Consider the following 18,425-nt stretch of genomic DNA (forward strand, 5'->3'; position numbering starts at 1 on the left):
TATCATCTAGTTTCCCTGAAGTGCTGAATCCATCAGGGTTTGCCTCTGCTCTGGAGACAGTTGTTTGACCTTTCCAGTAAGGTCGTCAAGTCCTGAATCATCAGGAGTTGCATTTTGTTGATCTTTGAACTTCTTCCTACATTCTCTTTCCCAATGTTCTTGTTTTCCACAGTAATGACAGTTTCCGAATTTCTTCACTTTCTTGTTGGAAAAATCACCATTATCTCGATTGTCTCCTTGTTCTCGTGATTTCCCTTTACTTTTATAGAACTGCTTTGCAGTTGCAGGTCCACTGAGCTTCAGAGCTCTAATTCTCACTTCTTGAGCCATCTCAATATCACGTGCCCATTGTACAACATCTCCAAACCTTCTGGTTCTTTCATTCCATCCTCTGTGTTGTGTGCAACAGCAATATCTGGTCTCAAGCCATTGATAAATCCACTCCTAAGGGGAGGGGCAGTGACTTCATCCAGTTCATCAGTGTTGATACCAGCATGCTCTAACCATATTTGTTTGAATCTTTCTTCATAGTCTCTGACTGTTTCATTTACATTCTGTGTACATTCTGCAATTTTGTTCTAGTCGATCTTTTCTGGTTTTTGGGCTATCAGAAAGAGTCTTCATCACAACTTCATCACACCTCCGTGGTTCCTACAACATGATTCACTCTCAATTCTGTCCGCTCTTTTTCTTTCAATATGACAGACATGATCATCACACCATCAAAAGGATGCAGACGATAAATATGCTTCAAGTGTTTTAATTCATCCCATGCTTTTCTTGGGCTTCTGTAAATATTTGGCAGTGTTTTTGACCACTTGTCAATCAAATCAGGAGTGGGAGGGTCATGATAGTACCTGGTTCTATAACAAGCTTTCTTTCGCCTTTGAACTTGTGGTCTAGATGCTTGTTCTAATCCCTCATCCCGTTCTTGTTTTGCCTGAGACGATGAACCTCCTCCAGCATCTTCATGAGCCTGGTCAGGTTGAGGATTTTGTTGTGGCTGAGTACCACTTTCGTCACTTTGAACTTTCCTCACTTTTCACGCTTTATCTTGATTGGAGCTAGTCTTTTAGCTTTAGCATCAGGTTTGATAGGTTTCACTTTGGCTGAGGCTGTGTGAGTGTGAGAACTGGGAATTGGATCCTCCTCAGATGATTCTGAATCATTTTCAGTGTCAGTTGATTCATCATCTGAGCCTGAATCAGAATCACTTTCAACATCAGCACCAAAAGCCATCTCAGCTGTTAGTTCCCAATGCTCCGAGGTTGCTGCCTCAGCTTGTTTAAGTTCTGTAACTGGATACGATGTTTTCTGACGCGTCTTTTATGCTTCGCCCTTTGAGGGTCGTTCCTGAGCAGTGAGCTTGTCAGGCATTTTGGATGCAGCAGTCACCAAGTTAGCTTCTCTCAGCTCTCGTTTCAACTGAGACTTCAACCTGTTAACGTCAGTGACTAGCTCATTTTTTTCAACATTTTCTGACTGAACCTGTCCTGCCAATGCAGAAACCTTTGCCTGTTCTACTTTGCTTTTATTTTCCAGCCGGTCCTCTCAACAATGACTCATATGAAGTCGAATTTTAGCTGCAAACAAAACATGTAAAGCATCTTTAGCGGCACTATTAGACATGCGCTGTGACTTTCCAAAAACTTGTTTGATGTCTTCTAATCCCCAACTCCCATCTTTTTTCTGACTGATGGTGTATTTATTATTAATTTTTTCACATTGCTCTTTCAAGCCAAACGTTGCATCAAAATATTGGCTTATACATTCAAGCATCTCATCTATTGAAACTTCTGGAGGTGCAGAACCATGTTTCTCTGTAGTTGGTTTTTGGACAACTTCAGAAACTTTGTTTTCTTGTATTTCAACTCTGCCCTGCTCCATTATAGTTAACACCAAGAAAAACGTACACACAAAGTGAGGGAGTCAAAAAGGGAGGGTGAAAGATAAGACTTTCTGAGAGAGCCTAGAAGGCTTTTTAAAGCGATAATATGTGTAGCACAAATTAATTTAGCCACCCTTTTTCTCCACACCACTGAGACAAACACTTATGGAATAATTTGGCAAACGCCACGACAAACAGAAAAAGACTTATGTATTTACAAAGAAAGTAGGCCTAAATTTTTACAAGTATTATACTCAAGTTATTTCCAGCACCCCATGTGAGGAAGAAAACCACAGTTACTGCTTTCACGTTGAACAGCAGCCTTAGTCAAATTACCACTTTCACGTTGAACAGCTGCCATAACTAAATTATATTTACTTCAAAGTCATGCCAACCTCTAAGCTGTTAATCAATCCTTGGGATAACCATTTAGCAATATTTTTCAAACCTCCAAAGAGTTGATAAAGTTTAGGATCACTATCTCATGGCTACAATCTTACTCCAAAAATCTCATTAACCTCATAAAATGTAGTTAACTTAGCATTAAATATGTTTTAATAATTAACCATTATTTGATTATTTCCTTCAGCAAGGATATCACCATTCAACTGACCACTGCATGGTTTGGACGGATGTTTTTGTTTATGGGCCCTTCGTCTGACACAGCACAGCAGGTGTTGAAGTCAGCACAGCTTGCAGGTCAAACTTGACTTTGGACTTTTTCAGAAGATGAATCTTGATTCTTGATATAAGGCTCCTGGCTCTGGCTTGGCCAATTGTTGGGTGGAGGTGTTGGTTGAGGTTGTTGAGAATGAATTAGACAAAGTCACGCGTGTGTGAAGAGAGTAAAGATGTTTTATTTTAAAGTAGAGATGCAAATATTTACAGAGATGTTTCTTGGTCGCGACTTGGTTACTCTCTCACACCGTTAGTAGGAGCAAACACATATTATAGAAAATGTTATCACCCTCAATTGTTCCATAAACAATCTTCCCCTAACCAAGCATAGGTTATAAACCGATGATACAGGATCAGTATGTGCCTTCTTTAAATAAATAGGTAAAATTTTGTAATTATAATTATTAAAATGGTTTTATACTGTAGGAGAAAAATCAGCTGTTTTGTTGAAAATATGGAATCAAACTACAGAGAAAAACTAAATGTCGCATGTTGCTATATTTATGTTAAAACAAACACATGTACAATGTTTTACATCTAACAAATAACTAGTTACTTTGCACTAAATTATAAAGAAATTCAGTCCATGAAGAGGAAATGATATAATGTTTAACAATGTCATTTGATTAGGGGGCATATGTTGAAGAAAACTGTACATTGTAATTCATCATTTCATATCAACAGAATATAAACCCAAACTGAAAGTGCAGCCTCAGGACGCAGTCTTTACTGGAGACACAGTTACTCTGAGCTGTGAGCCGCCATATTCCACTGGATGGGAGTTTTACTGGTATACAAACTCTCCAAATTTACAACCTCTTCTGATTCCTGAAGATAGACGCATCAACAGAGTCAGTGTGACAGTGTCTACTCCAGGAGAAACAGAGTTCCAGTGTGGAGTGCGCCAGCCAAGTGGCAGTCATGATTACTTCAGTGACACCGTCCAGGTTACAGTCAGAGGTATGTATTGGCTGCTACTGATTTCTGTTTTACTATAAACCTGAGTTCAGAACTGTGTGGTATAAGGACGACATCCTCCTCAGTGAATCTCCACAGTGGAAGGAGAACAAATCTCTGAAATTAATCTGTATAATGCAATTGTTTATAACTGTAAAAGACACATTGGGCTGAACACACAAACCCACTCCCATAATACTGATACACTAACTGTATAAAGTGTGTGTGATGTCTGTATTACATAGTTTATATTATGATTTATTAATCTAGAAGGGCATTATAAATATATAAATGTATTCTTGAGTTTTATGGAGAAGGCTTTTCATAGGAGGCGCTCAGTCACAGAACTAGGACACCTCAGCCAATAGTTTTCGACACATGCCTAACAAGTCCTCTGATTGGTCAGAAGGATTCGCTAATTTCTGAAAAGCACCTGCCCCTGGCTCTACACATGCACAAATTAGTTTTGCACCACACTGACTGAGACGTTCCGTGTAAAAGTGAGAGCGAGCGGAATTTGGCACGTATGAGCGAAATAGACAACATTTGTGACTCGTAGCCGCAGATTGTGTTTGTGCAAAAAACGTACAACTCACATTGCACAGATTCACATATTGGATTGCGAATGTGCAACGATTGCATATGCTTTATGTGTGTGAATGTGTTTTGCACCATATTCACTGCTGAAACTGAAGCAAATTGTATAATTGGATAGCACCTGCAATGAAGAACTTAAAGGTGTAACTGTTAAGTTGTATTTGTGGGAGAGGAAGAAATCTACAGGTTTGCAACTCCTGAAGAGATTTTCTCTGTGACTTCAAATTTATTGATACACGTGTGACTATTTTCTACAACTACAAATTTCACTCTCACAGGTGCTCAGGGGTTTGTACCAAATGTACCTCCATACTTAGTGCTCAAAAATACTCTCATCTACAAAAGAGGGCGCTGCAGAAAAAGTTTGACAACCAGTTTAAGTTTATCCACAGCCACAAAGTGGAAAATACCAATAAGAGGAAGTGTTTAGGTTTTTGAGTGAAAATAGCGCATCCCCAAACTGGAACAGTAGTATTTAAGATTTTTAGAAACAAACATGGAATCACTCTGGTTGAATTAATTATTAAAATGTAAAAGGAAAAAGTATTGTCAAAATTTACCAACGATCGGTTTGTGTATAGCATGTCAATAAACACAATGAAGGGTCTACAGAGTGAACTGGATCTATTTGCAGGTTTGTTTTAACACTCTGTTCTGATCTCAGATATTTATTCATCATTTCATATCAGTAGTAAAACCCAGACTGAGAGTGGAGTCTCAGAGCACAGTCTTTACTGGAGACACAGTTACTCTGAGCTGTGAGCTGCCACAGTCGACTGGATGGTGATTTTGTGGAGGAAAGACTCTCAGTATTTACACCCTCCTCTGATTCCTGAAGACAGACACAACAACACAGTCAGTGCAGCAGTGTGTACTCCAGGATCTGAATTGGAGATACAGGGTTTTGTTCTGTTATGTGTAAAAGACGTGAAAGGCTGGATGTTGCGTAACTTCCTCCTTCTAAACAGCAACAAAACAGAGGTCCTGCTTTTGGGTCCAAAAGTGACAAGAAATAAATTATCAGACTTAATTTTAAATCTAGCTAACTTTCCAGTTAAACCTGGTTCAGCAGCAAAAAATCTTGGTGTCATAATTGACCCGGACTTATCATTTGATCAACACATAGGTAGTATCACTAGGACAGCTTTTTTACATCTTCGCAATATTGCTAAGATTAGAAATGCCTTATCCCTCCAGGACGCAGAAACATTAGTACATGCCTTTATTACTTCAAGGCTTGACTACTGTAACGCACTACTGTCAGGATGCACCAGCAGCAATTTAAGAAAACTTCAACTAGTTCAAAATGCTGCAGCTAGGGTCCTCACTAAAACTAGAAAATTTGAACATATCAGCCCAGCTTTATCATCACTTCATTGGCTGCCTGTTAAATTCCGCATTGACTACAAAATTTTGTTATTAACATATAAAGTTCTACATGGGCTTGCTCCTGAATATCTTCAAGATACAATTTCCTATTATGAGCCTCCACGTTCACTCAGATCACAGAATACTGGATTTTTAAATGTTCCCAGAATTCAGAAGGCCTCAGCTGGGGGAAGAGCCTTTTCTTATAAAGCCCCCAGACTCTGGAATGATCTTCCAGAAAATGTTCGGGACTCAGACACAGTCACAATCTTCAAATGTAGGCTAAAAACTCATTTGTTTAGTTTATCATTTGGTAGCTAATGCTCCCCCATAGATAAAGGCGGCAGATCCGGGGGGTCCATGGACACAGGGAATTATAGTAAACTGAGACGCTGGTGCTGTCGTCCCGCCGCTTCTCGCGATCACTCAGGTTTGTTGACGGTGGAGCGGAGGGATGCCAGTGTTTCAGGATGCTCCCGTGTCTGTGTGTCCTCCTTGTTCTCTCCTTTTAGTTAAAGCTGTCATAGTCAGATCTGCCGGAGTCATTAGCCACACTCTGGAAATTTTCATATTTTCTACTTTACAAACACAAAACAGTTCAAAACTAATTCCATCCCTTTACATCTTTCCGAGTAAACGACTGCCCACCTGTCTGTCTGGACACTGATGGATGACTGTCGAGATCCTCCTCCACGCTTCAGACAAGCTGCCCACGCTCCAGCAACCACCAAGTGCCTTGAAGCTGTCCCTACACTGAAGTTCTCATGGACTACTAACTATCATCACCAGTAGATTGACCAGAGGAGGATGGGTCACCCCTTGTGAGCCTTGGTTCCTCCCAAGGTTTCTTCCTCAGCTGGGGGAGTTTTTCCTTGCCACTGTCGCCCCTGGCTTGCTCACTTGAGGGTTTTACATTTGTCTTTACATTTCATGTCAAATCTTGTCTTACTGGAATTCTGTGAAGCTGCTTTGTGACAACATCAGTTGTGAAAAGCGCTATATAAATAAATTTGATTTGATTTGATTTATGATATACACATCTAATGTATTTGTGATCTTTAAACAGAGAGACTGACACCTACAGTGAAAGTCCAGCCAGATCAGAGTGTTTTCATCGGAGAGAGAGTCACTCTGACATGTGACACACAAAGTGAATATTACCCGAATTATGAGTGGTATAATAAAGGTGTTCCTCTACGCAGTTCTCAAAGTAAGGAATATGTCATCAGTTCTGTTGCCACCGATGGCAGTGTTTATACCTGTAAAGGAAAAGGGTCTTCAGACCGAATATACACAAACACCAGCGCCCCTTTAACACTGACTGTATCAGGTGAGTGTGACTCCATTGTTACATTATTTCTGTTCTAAGAGATATTTGTTTATGAATACATTCTAAATATTTAAATCCATTCTTTTCTTCTGTTATGATGAACATTTCTAAAGTATTTGTGATCTTTGAACAGAGAGACCAAAGCCTACAGTGAAGGTCCAGCCAGCTCTGAGAGTTTTCATCGGAGAGAGAGTCACTCTGACCTGTGAAATACAAAGTACATATCCCTGGAGCTATGAGTGGAAAAAGCGCAGTGTCGAGCTCCATGGATCTCAGCGACTGAATCAGTACCTCATCTCTAACGTTGATCAGTCTAATGTAGGTGATTATACCTGTAAAGGAACACACTCAGACCGAATATACACATACACCAGTGACTCTGTTAGGCTGAGTGTATCAGGTGAGTGTGACACATTTATTACATTAATTCTGTTATTAGAGTTATTAATCTAGTAATGTCGTATGAAAAAAAATCAACTTTAAAGAGTAGTTTTCTTTTGTTCAGGAGATTATTGAGCCTTGAATTTTCCAAATAATCTCAAACATAACTTCATGTAGATGAAAACTTTGAGTGGTGCTTATCTGTTGGGGACAGTTTTTGTGGTAGATCAGGTCCAGTTAAAGTTTCTATTACTATTATTAATATAGTTTTATAGTATATTTTAATTTAACCAAGCAAGGTATTAAGAACATATGCTTATTTACCATAGCAGCCTCGTAAGCAACAAAGGCTACTTAATGTATGTATAATCGTTGCTGTCCAATTAAAAAAACATGTATCTCCCTAAACAAAAAGTTTTACCACAACGTGAAGTGTGAAGATGTATTAATAAAAAAAAAAAAGAGATACATGTTATTAATTGGACAGCATACAGGCTTTTTTCTCTTATGATAACCATTTCAAAATTACTTGTGATCTTTGAACAGAGAGACAAAAGCCTACAGTGAAGTTTTATCCAGCTCAGAGTGTGTTCATCGGAGAGAGAGTCACTCTGACATGTGACACACAAAGTGGAGGTTACCAGAATTATGAGTGGTATCAGAGTAATGGTCCTCACCCCAGTTCTCAAAGGAAGCAATATGTCATCAGTTCTGTTGCTCAAGCTCACACAGGTGTTTATACCTGTAAAGGAAAAGGATCTCCAAGCAGAATATACACTTACACGAGTGACTCTATTGCACTGACTGTATCAGGTGCGTGTGATAACTTTATTAAATTATTTTTATTCTAAGAGTAAGGCCGTGAGGTGGATTGACACTTGATATTTACGCATCCTTTCAGACCCATAGCTCATAGCAGAAGAATGGATTTTTTGACTCCTACCTTCTTTAAGCACATAGCTGACTTATTCACAGTAATACAGCTCATCTCATAACAGCTATTTCATTACTAAAATATACAGAGACCATAAATCAGTGTCAGGGACAGAGTACAAATATACAAAACTCGAGGTAAACAAGTACAAGCTGCAATGCACAAATCCCAGCGAGAATAAAGGGACCGCAATCAGCCGTGGCCTGGTGGTTAGGGAACTGGGCTTGTAACCCGGACCTTTGCCTTGAGCGAATGTGTGTTTCACTACACAGATTGGGTTAAATGCGAAGAACAAATCCCTCTGTGTGTTTCTGATTGTGATAAGAAACAGAAAAAGAGATTTAAAAGCTGCAGGAGCTCTGGGGAGAGAAAGGGGGGATTGAGGAGCTGATGAGACGAGCTGATGAGAGAGCTGAGGGTAGGTGAATTAACCGCTGATGGGGCACCATTTAATATTCTGGTGAGGAGGACCCCTGCTGGCCCGGCTGGGAAATGCACACGATGAGACCCCTTTCTGTCATTTTCTGGCTTGTTTTGTTTATGTCCTGCAGCGGAATGGGTTTTTTTTTAGACTTTTCTAAAATAAATCGATTATTCAGTCTTTAATTGATGAAAAATAAAATACATACAGATTACTGTTTGTTTCCGACATAGAACAACATTCAGGGTCTGTAGAGAAGCTGATCATAGACAGATGGAGATTCGGGTTTAATTGAAGTAGCTTTAACCAAGAAAATGAGTTCATTTCCCTTATAGACACAGCACAGTTGAACTTTTTTTTGCTAATTTAATCTGTCTAGTCTTTGTAAATTACCATATTAAGAACACCAAGTAGTAAATGTAGCAAAGTATGTTTCTGAGAGTTTTGTAATGATTCTGAGACTGAGCGCAGTGTGTAAAAAGAGAGATTTCCAATTCCATTAACTGAACTTTGTTCTTTATCAACAGTAAAACCTCAACCTACACTCACCATTAAAGGATCTGTATTGAGAGAAAACTCAGTGACTCTGTACTGTACACTGGGTCAGTCTGCTGGATGGACCTTCTACTGGTTCAGAGACACACAGAGTCCTGAGATCAGAACCAGATCCTCCATCTACACCATCAGCTCAGTTAGTGACTCTAATGGAGGTCAGTACAGGTGCAGAGCTGGCAGAGGACACCCAGTCTACTACACACACTACAGTGATGCACTCTGAGTAAACGTCACTGGTGAGTAAGAGACTTTCACTAAGTGATGATATTTATTGCTATTAGGACTGAACATGTAATGATTTATATTTACATCACTACACACACAAATAGTCAACATTATTCAGAATTCATTTGAGAGGCAGGTGGTATATGTTTTGGAAATGAAAAATTACAAGTTATCTTAGTAACAAGCAGAAGCATCTTTACAGGAAAGAAAAAAGCACTTTTGAGTCTCTTTCGGGATGATGGTGCTGTGTGAGGTAAAACCAGAAACTTTAATAAAAAAGGAACAATTACAGGTTGAAATTCTCATAACACTGAACATGGATTAAAGTAGAATAAAGCTCTGTTACATTACTAAAGATTACAATAACAAATAAATAATGCTGAGTAATGTTCAAACTCCTACACATTTCAAGCAAAGAACACACCATTGGAAAGATTATTTTCCTCATTAAAAGGAACAAGGCAAAATCCAGGGTGAGACTCGAGGTGAAAGGATGAAGGTGTTCTTTCTTTACTGTTTAAAAGTCTCAGATAAGCATTACATCATATTCTACATAATCACAAAAACAATTCTGTTAATTAGTCTGTACACACTACAGCCTCACATTATTATGCATTATTATATATATCCAGGACTGTAGAATAAGTCTTTAAGAGAAGGTGGCTAAAATAAGTGAAAAACTGTGATTCATATACAGATTTCAAATTTGTGTTTTTATTTTAGAAAGCCAATTTTTGAGAATGGAAATTATATATATATATAAACTCTGTTTGGAAAGTTGTTGTGGTTTATGCTATTAATAGTTAAATATTAAGAGGGGGCTCCTGAGATTATACATATTGGACCTATCATTCAAAGATTGCTGGTTGGGTCCCAAGTCATACCTTAGTCTTCTGAGGCTGGGAGTAAAACTGGCCTCACCCTGTGGGTGAGTGGAATGGTCACCCTGTATTCCCTATCACACAAGCACCATGTAAACCAGTGCTGACATCATAGATCTGGGCAGCTGCCACCCTTCTGCAGTGTGCTGAGCTGTCCAGTGGTGTAGAAACAGTAGCGGTTTGAAAAGATGCAGTGGCTGGTTTCACATGTCTCTGAATAAGAATGTGCTTGGCTTCACCGTCCCTGATCGCTGGCTTTGTGTTTGACTGGAGCTAGTACAAGTGTTTAGGGTGGAATCTTTAATAACTTGTGATTAGGGAGAATATAGACATAATATTATTATTACTATTATTATTATTATTAAGTGTATTTATATTCATTATTTTTATTATTATTATTATTATTATTATTATTTTCTTAAATGAACATTTGAAAAACAATGTACAGGAATCAAAAATTCTATCATTGATACATTAATTTATCTTTCCTGATGAATTGCCTTTCGCATTTCAGTAACTTGTCTCTTAGTGAATTGTTTACAGCTCACTTAAAACTGTTTATAGCAGTTTTATAAAAATGCTGTCTTATGTTTTTTTTTTTGTTTTTACATAGACAGGAAATAATTTTTTTTAAGCTTAAGGCAATGAGAGTATAGCAGTATTATCATATGAATACTGTATTATATTCAAACACATTTATATATTTAATGTATTATAATAGGCTTGTTGAACTTGTGTTGTTTGTATTCTCTTCTGCTAATGACCAGAATTAAATTAACACACATTCTAACCACAATTCTTCTCTTCTATTCATTATTAAGGGATATGATTCAGCATTGACCATATAACACTTAAAAATAATTATTTAAAAGAATATTCAAATTTATAGGTGTATGAATAAGTTTTAATGTTTATTTTTGTTGGTCCATAGTTACACGGCCAGGACGAAATCCGCATTGTTCCTCCAAAATCCTAGGTTCGACTATCGGAGGGATTCTCCTTTCCAGCACCTTGGCATAGACTTTCCCCGGGAGGCTGAGAAGTGTAATCCCACGATAATTGGCACACTTTCTCTTTTTTACTTTTTCACAGATGATTGAGGGGGCGTGGGAATTTGCTACTCCACTCTACACATGCTTTGTGGATTTGGAGAAGGCATATGACCGTGTTCCCCGAGAGATTCTGTGGGAGGTGCTCCGGGAGTAAGGGGTGCCAGGGTCGCTCCGGCGAGCCGTACGGTCCTTGTACTCTCAGAGTTTGAGTTGTGTTCGCATCCTTGGTAGTAAGTCAAGCTTGTTCAGTGTGGGCATTGGACTCCGTCAGGGCTGTGCCTTATCTCCACTCCTGTTTCTGATATTCATGGACAGGGTGGCGCGGCATAGCCTGGGGCAGGAGGGCTTCCATCGAGGAGCTCAGGAGGTGGCATCTCTGCTTTTTGTGGACGATTTTGTTCTTCTGGCTTCTTCGTACGGGGGCCTCCAGCGTTCAAATCAAATCAAATCAAATTTATTTGTATAGCGCCTTTTACAACTGACGTTGTCACAAAGCAGCTTCACAGTTTCAGAACTTCACAGTTTCATTCACTTGAGCAGTTTGCAGCCGAGTGTGAAGCGGTCAGTATACGGATCAGCACCTCCAAGTCTGAGGCCATGGTTATCTCCCGGAAACAGATGGCATGCTCCCTTCAGGTAAGGGGTGAGAACCTGCCCCAAGTGAAGGAGTTCAAGTATCTCAGGTTCTTGTTCACGAGTGATGGGAAGAGGGATGGTGAAATTGACCGTAGGATAGGTGCAGCGTCTGCAGTAATGCGGTCACTGTACCGCACTGTTGTGGTGAAGAGAGAGCTGAGCCATAAAGCAAAGCTCTCAATTTACCGGTCAGTCTATGTCCCCACTCTCACCTATGGTCATGAGCTCTGGGTAATGACCGAAAGAACAAGATCGCGGATACAAGTGGCCGAAATGAGCTTTCTCCGATGGGTCGCTGGGCGTACTCTCCGTGATCGGGTGAGGAGCTCAGTGACTAGGGAGGAGCTCGGAGTAGAGTCACTGCTCCTTTGCATTGAGAGAAGTCAATTGAGGTGGTGTGGGCATCTGATCAGGATGCCTCCTGGACACCTCCCACTGGAGGTATACCAGGCACGTCCAACTGGAAGGAGGCCCCGGGGTAGACCCAGGACACGCTGGAGGGATTGTATCTCCCGGCTGGCCTAGGAACGCCTTGGGATCCCCCAGGAGGAATTGGTGGATGTTGCAAGGGACAGAGACGTCTGGGCTTCTTTGCTCGCCCTGTTGCCACCGCGACCCTGAAATAGAAAAGCGGAAAAGAAGATGTATGTATGTATGTATGTTTATTTTTGTAATGTAAATTGTGATTCAAACAATTTGTGTTTGTGTGTGTGTTTGTTAGGTTCAGGATCTCCATCCTCGGTGCTCAGAGTGCTCAGTAGTCTCATGGCAGTGACTCCTTATTTGATAATCACCATTGTGCTGGGGGTGAAATGCTACAGAACTCGAGGTAAGAACTCTTTCAGTCTTTCAGTCATTTCTGTGAATCAGACATTTCTTTATCAATCTTTAACTGAATCAGAACATCTGATCAAAGACTAATGTGCTGTTTTTATCATTGTGTATTTCACAGTTAAACCTGATGAGGTGAAAACAATATACGTAGTGATAGAAGCTGGAGCATCTGACTGAGTGTTTGATACAGAGTACATACTCAATTATTTGATGCCTCATTTAGAGATGCTTAAAAAAACAGGCTATAAATAGCTGTTAAGTGTCAAAAAGATTAATTTCTGTTCTGTCAGTGAGTGCTGTTGTACTAATGCAGCAGCTGTGAAATATTACAACAGCTCCATGCTGAGAATTTAAAGCAGTCATCAGTCATTACCTAGAATAATCATTTTAATTCAATTCATAATCACCCATTATACTGACACCTAGTGGCCTGGATGTGTTGGAGGTTGTGGGTTCGATTCCCGCTCTGGGTGACTGTCTTTGAGGAGTGTGGTGTGTTCTCCCTGTGTCTGTGTGGGTTTCCTTCCCAAAGTCCAAAAACACACGTTTGTAGGTGGATTGGCGACTCAAAAGTGTCCGTAGGTGTGAGTGTGTGAGTGAATGTGTGTGTGTCTGTGTTGCCCTGTGAAGGACTGGTGCCCCCTCCAGGGTGTGTTCCCGCCTTGCACCCGATGATTCTGAACTGGATAAGCATGAGCCATACACTCTGTGGACACTCTGTGAACAATAAAACTTTTCATTTAATTTTATTCTCCATCTTTTATTATGATTTTAATTGCTTGTTTACATTTTATCTTATCTTTAATTTTATTTTAATTGTCTACATTTTATAGTCACAATTTTGTTTTCTGAAAAACTCTCTGAGCTACATGTATGAAACAAATTACTAAAATTTCAATGATTATGAGAGAAATAAAACTTTTAACACAACATTCCTAATTCATAATTGTTTGCCAACTTATTTTAAAAGGAGTTAATTTTTTTTGCTTAACTGTGAGCTATTACATTGTAAATATGTTTGAGTCTGCATGCTTTAAAATCACTTTTACAAAACAAAAGTTTATTTCCAAGTAATTTCTCTGCCAAGTGTGTCGTCAAATGACATGAATCCTGCTTGAATCCACCTCTCAAGTGGGATAATGATAATCCTGTTATTTTGTATTAAAACTATTCTGCTAAGATTTCTGCTAGAAGCTTTGAAAAAACCCCAATTGTAGCATTTAATCCTGAATAAAGATTGGATTGGATTACAAAATCCAGATCCAATCTTTAGGACCAAAAAACTTGTCATCTGTTTAGAAAACCCCGTTTTTCAAGTTTAATCCAACTCGATTGTTTAATCTTGTCTGATACCTTTTGAAAAACCAGCCCATGTGGAGAAGATTTGTTACTATTCAAAAAGAGTTTAGTTGTTATTTAATGATAAATCACTTTTTGGGGACATGTTGTATACAGTGGGCAGATCTTCAGCCATGCACTCTAACGGAATGACATCGTATTTACTAATTAACCACCTTGTATGTACAACTTTCTGATAAGCTTTTATTTTGATAAAAGTGTCATTGAGAACTTATTACTACTGCTTCTTTTAAATGATTGTTATAGAAACCAGTTGTTGGATCATGGAGCAGCTGCTGAGTTTTTCCACACTGTACTGTATCTTTGTGACTTTTCTTTACTGTTCCATGTTTTAAAAAATGTGTATGTGATTTGTGGGAAATAAGTAAATAATACACTTAAAAACAAAACAAGTTTAATGTGATATTAAAGGTCATTCTAGAGCTATTTTATAAACTTGGACAGGGATTACAGGGGATACAGAGGTTACGGGTTACTTTCAGCAGGATAAAGCACCATGCCATACTGAAATAAAATGTTGCTAAAGCCTTGCTGTCAGAGGTTTTGTGGAGTCCAAATCTTGATGGGTCAGAAATGTTTTGTGATATATTTTTTACCATTTCTTAAAGGCACTATTTTTTACCATTTCTTTTTTTTCAAGCTTTTGTCATTTTCCACAATGACAATTAGCAGAGCATCTATACTGATATTAGAAAACCTCTGGTACAGTTCACCTCAAACATTCAGTTATTGGTGTCTATGCACTAATATCACAAATGTCTGTTTTGAATGAGTTTTTAAAAAGTATTCTCCAGGGTGTACTCACGATTTACAAAAAAAAAAAAAAAACGATATACCCTTACTGTTAGCTAGTAGTTACTGTTAGCTAGTAGTTATATTTCATTTTTAGAAGTGTATCAAGTGGCTTGAAAATCTAATGTTTCCAAATAGCTTCACAATCACTTCTGATAACTATAAAAATAGCTCTTAGTTTAACCTTAATCTTATCTCTTAATCTTAGCCTGTGATGAACTTTATACTGTCATTGACACTTGTGTGACAAATACCAAGTAGCCCATATTTAAATAAAGAATAGAAAATGTGACTTCATTAGACTAGAAAAAGTATCAGACCAGAATATCTCATGAGACATTTCACACATAAGTTTTTTTACTACTTTCTGCTCTAGGGCCTCTTTATAACAAGTCATTATAACAAGTTTATTTATTTATTTATTTTAATAATTATATGTTTTGAAGGTGAGATTTTATCTCAGTAATTATCTAAATAACATTGTAAATTTTAATGATATGTTGTGGGATGTTGTGCTCCAAATGTAAGTGCTCCTTACCATTGCAAAAGGGCTCCATCATCGCTCATCCTGCTGGCACCATCTCCTTCCACCTGCCTGAGAGTCCCATGGCTGCTGTCACTCTATCTGCTCCTTCCTCTGTTTTCCCAAGGTCCAAACATTACCACTGTCTCCTCACCAGCTTGTTCCCCATCCTGCAGTCCTGTTCTGGGCTGGTGGGGAGTCCCACTGTCGAGGGGCACAGTCCCACTTCTGATATAAGTCTAGTGAGTGTCAAGGAAGAGAGACGGTACCTAATCTGTTTCTAAATGTGTGTTCTTATTTGACTTCATCTTCCATCTGCTGAAGGTACATTCCTATACTCAAGAACACAATGCCAAGAACGGTTAGAGTACCCAGATGGCCAATGAGAGTGACCTGAAAACCCCAGCACTCACTGCTGTGTCATGAATTTGCTCTTGTGAGGTGACTTCTCAAGAAAGTTCTTCTGGAGAACACAAGTCCATTCTTTGTGTTCTTGCTGTAATGAAGCAGCCCTAAGTCACCATCACACACAACACTGACTGAATTCACTCAGACGTCACATGCACACCTGTCTGTATTGCTAAGGTGAGTTAACAGTGTGCTTTGTTGTAGTAAAGTAACACGTGTAAACACAGTATATAGTGGAACATACCCACAAACACTAACAATCACTAACAAGGTCCTAACTACAAAAGGGGCAGAGTAAATGTAAATATAGCAGCTTTTGTAAACCATGATAATCACAGATCCCAAAGAGTCCATGGTAACCCACTTGACCTTGACCACTGATAATGTCTCATCGTGAAAAGTTAATTCTTTTTTTAAATACTCATTGTTCAACTTTCCCTTAGCAGCTGTAATGCCGGGGCATCTATAACATATTTTCAGAATTGAGCAACGTACCACAGAGTGGGGAGATTTTTTTAGGTTTAACAGTTAAAAATATGTAAGTTACTTAATTCATGCTTGTGATATTTAATTTGCTTCTTATTGGCACCATTTAGAACAAGGGTGTCGAAACCTTTTCAAAGGTGGCCGAACTAGATCATATCAAAATTCGTATCATATCAAAAAGGGCCAGTCTCTCTTTCCAAATGTATTGTTCATAAATTATTTATAACAGTGTATTGAAAATATGAAAAACAAAAATTAACAACACAGTTTATATTTATTAACTACTGAATTTCATTTTAGAGCATTAACTGCTGCAAAAGAGTGTAAAATCCTACATTTTACTGCAGAAACTTCCATCTCTTGAAATCATCGGTTCTCACTGTGTTTTTTTTTTTTCATCACCAAATGTCATTCTGTGAATCACTTTGCTGGCCCTGGAAAGTTAATGGCGTTTAAGTTTAGCTTAGTTCATTAACACAGTGGTGTACTATCCTATACATTAGCGCACTGCTGCCAAGAGCAGGAATAATCACATGTGCCATGGTGAGGAAATAGCACAATTTGACGAATTTGCCAGGTGTCTAGGGCACTTTTTTTTTTTTTTGTTAATTAATTAATTTTTTTTGTTAATTAATTAAAAACATTTTTTAACCAGAGAATGAGGTGTGTGTGGGCCAATGTGAGTGTGAAGTCCTGTTTAAAGTTAGAGCTTTTTGTTTTTATTTAGTTTTTTAAAGAGTGTAGGATCATATACTGCTATAGTTCTACGTGGGTAAAGAACATAAGTCAAACTTAAATACTACTAGTATTTTTGACTAGATTACTAGTACTTGTACTTAAGTAGGGGACTTGTGTACTTCTGCCACCTCTGACACATTAAATTATTGACAGTAAACAATTATTGAGGAGTAAATAAAACACTGACAAAGATAGTAAGCCTTCTTCATGGAAGACTGTACATCCATGTGAATAAAGTTTTAATTATAAAACATAAAATATGCGTTTCTATTCTCTGCAGCAGTACAAAACATAACATGCACAAGTGCCGTCCTTGTTATAAATGGCCACAACAGCCATCAAATAGTGGCTGGAAGTACAGTTTCATCACCGCAGGTCTGTTTTAGCTTCACTGGCTGGAACATGTTTAAGGTGTTAATGTATGTGGGAATCATTCATCAGCAAGTGGGTAGATAATATTGCAGTCACTGAAACTTAACACACAACCCAGTCAAAAACCCAGGCTGAGTCCTGAAATATTTTCTTTGCTCTAAGCACATGTCTCTTTCAGATCTGGTGAGAGTGTGCGCCACTCTGCAACGAAGAACAATCTCACTTTGTGGAATGAAGGAAATGGAGCTGCCTAGGCATTAAAAAGATAACAATTTCATAAAGAGTAATCCTTGAGAAAAAGGCAGATGATCCAGACTGTCACAGAATACAAGAGGGGTAAAAATCTCACATGCATCAACGACTTTACATACCAAAATGCTTTAAATAAATTCTGTGCTTGTTTTAGACACCTGACGCCAAGGCAGTGGGATCACACCCACCACCTACCTCCACAGGTGATGATGCACTGTAGATGGAGGAGCTGCAATTCAAAAATGATTAAATGCATGAGGGTCTCTAATAACTCTGTAGATTCTTTACACACATCTCTCTCTCTCTCTCTCTCTGTTTGAGTGTGTGTTTGAAAGCAGAGGTGGGGTTTTACACAGTCCACTTCTGCGACACATCTGGAGTCACATTGTTTTTCTGGTAAGAAAAAGAGCAACATTAAATCAATGTAATGAAAATTTGCTTTTCATTTTGGCACGCTTTCCACACGTCTGTGTTTAAAAGTAATCTCGTGTATTGCATTTCAGTGAGACACACGATGCAAATTCTCAAGCATGGTTTTTCAGGAAAATGGGCAAGTGATATGAAAACAAAGTCATAAGGGTTTCGCTTTTGATTTTGGCACATATTCTGCATGTTAGTGTAGAAAAGCAATGATGTGTGTGGATTGCATTTCACATTGTTCTATTGAAGTGATTACTATAATTTGGCACTAATTCCTCTGCATATGTTTTAAGCGTCTAATTTCTGTGAACAATTCTGCTTAAGCTTTAGTTGCAATT

At 38.6% G+C, this 18,425-nt stretch overlaps 1 protein-coding gene across 1 annotated transcript; it reads left to right on the forward strand.

Annotated features, from left to right (window-relative positions):
- The first annotated feature begins 948 nt into the window (after positions 1 to 948).
- On the forward strand, positions 949 to 13,619 carry LOC136666306 (leukocyte immunoglobulin-like receptor subfamily A member 3). The gene is made up of 8 exons (XM_066644403.1): positions 949 to 979; positions 3,401 to 3,526; positions 6,555 to 6,818; positions 6,952 to 7,218; positions 7,746 to 8,012; positions 9,082 to 9,345; positions 12,625 to 12,732; positions 12,856 to 13,619. The coding sequence occupies exons 1-6, from the start codon at positions 949 to 951 to the stop codon at positions 9,330 to 9,332; spliced, it is 1,206 nt and encodes a 401-aa protein (XP_066500500.1). The 3' UTR covers positions 9,333 to 9,345; positions 12,625 to 12,732; positions 12,856 to 13,619.
- The last annotated feature ends 4,806 nt before the right edge of the window (positions 13,620 to 18,425 follow it).

The sequence above is a fragment of the Hoplias malabaricus genome, chromosome 14, assembly GCF_029633855.1.
Source record: "Hoplias malabaricus isolate fHopMal1 chromosome 14, fHopMal1.hap1, whole genome shotgun sequence".
In the NCBI taxonomy this organism is placed as follows: Eukaryota; Metazoa; Chordata; class Actinopteri; order Characiformes; family Erythrinidae; genus Hoplias; species Hoplias malabaricus.

Coding starts and splice junctions, on each gene's coding strand:
- LOC136666306 (XM_066644403.1), top strand. CDS start 949: ATGAACCTCCTCCAGCATCTTCATGAGCCTG. Junction 3,527..6,554: donor CGTCCAGGTTACAGTCAGAG/GTATGTATTGGC, acceptor ATCTTTAAACAG/AGAGACTGACACCTACAGTG. Junction 8,013..9,081: donor TATTGCACTGACTGTATCAG/GTGCGTGTGATA, acceptor CTTTATCAACAG/TAAAACCTCAACCTACACTC.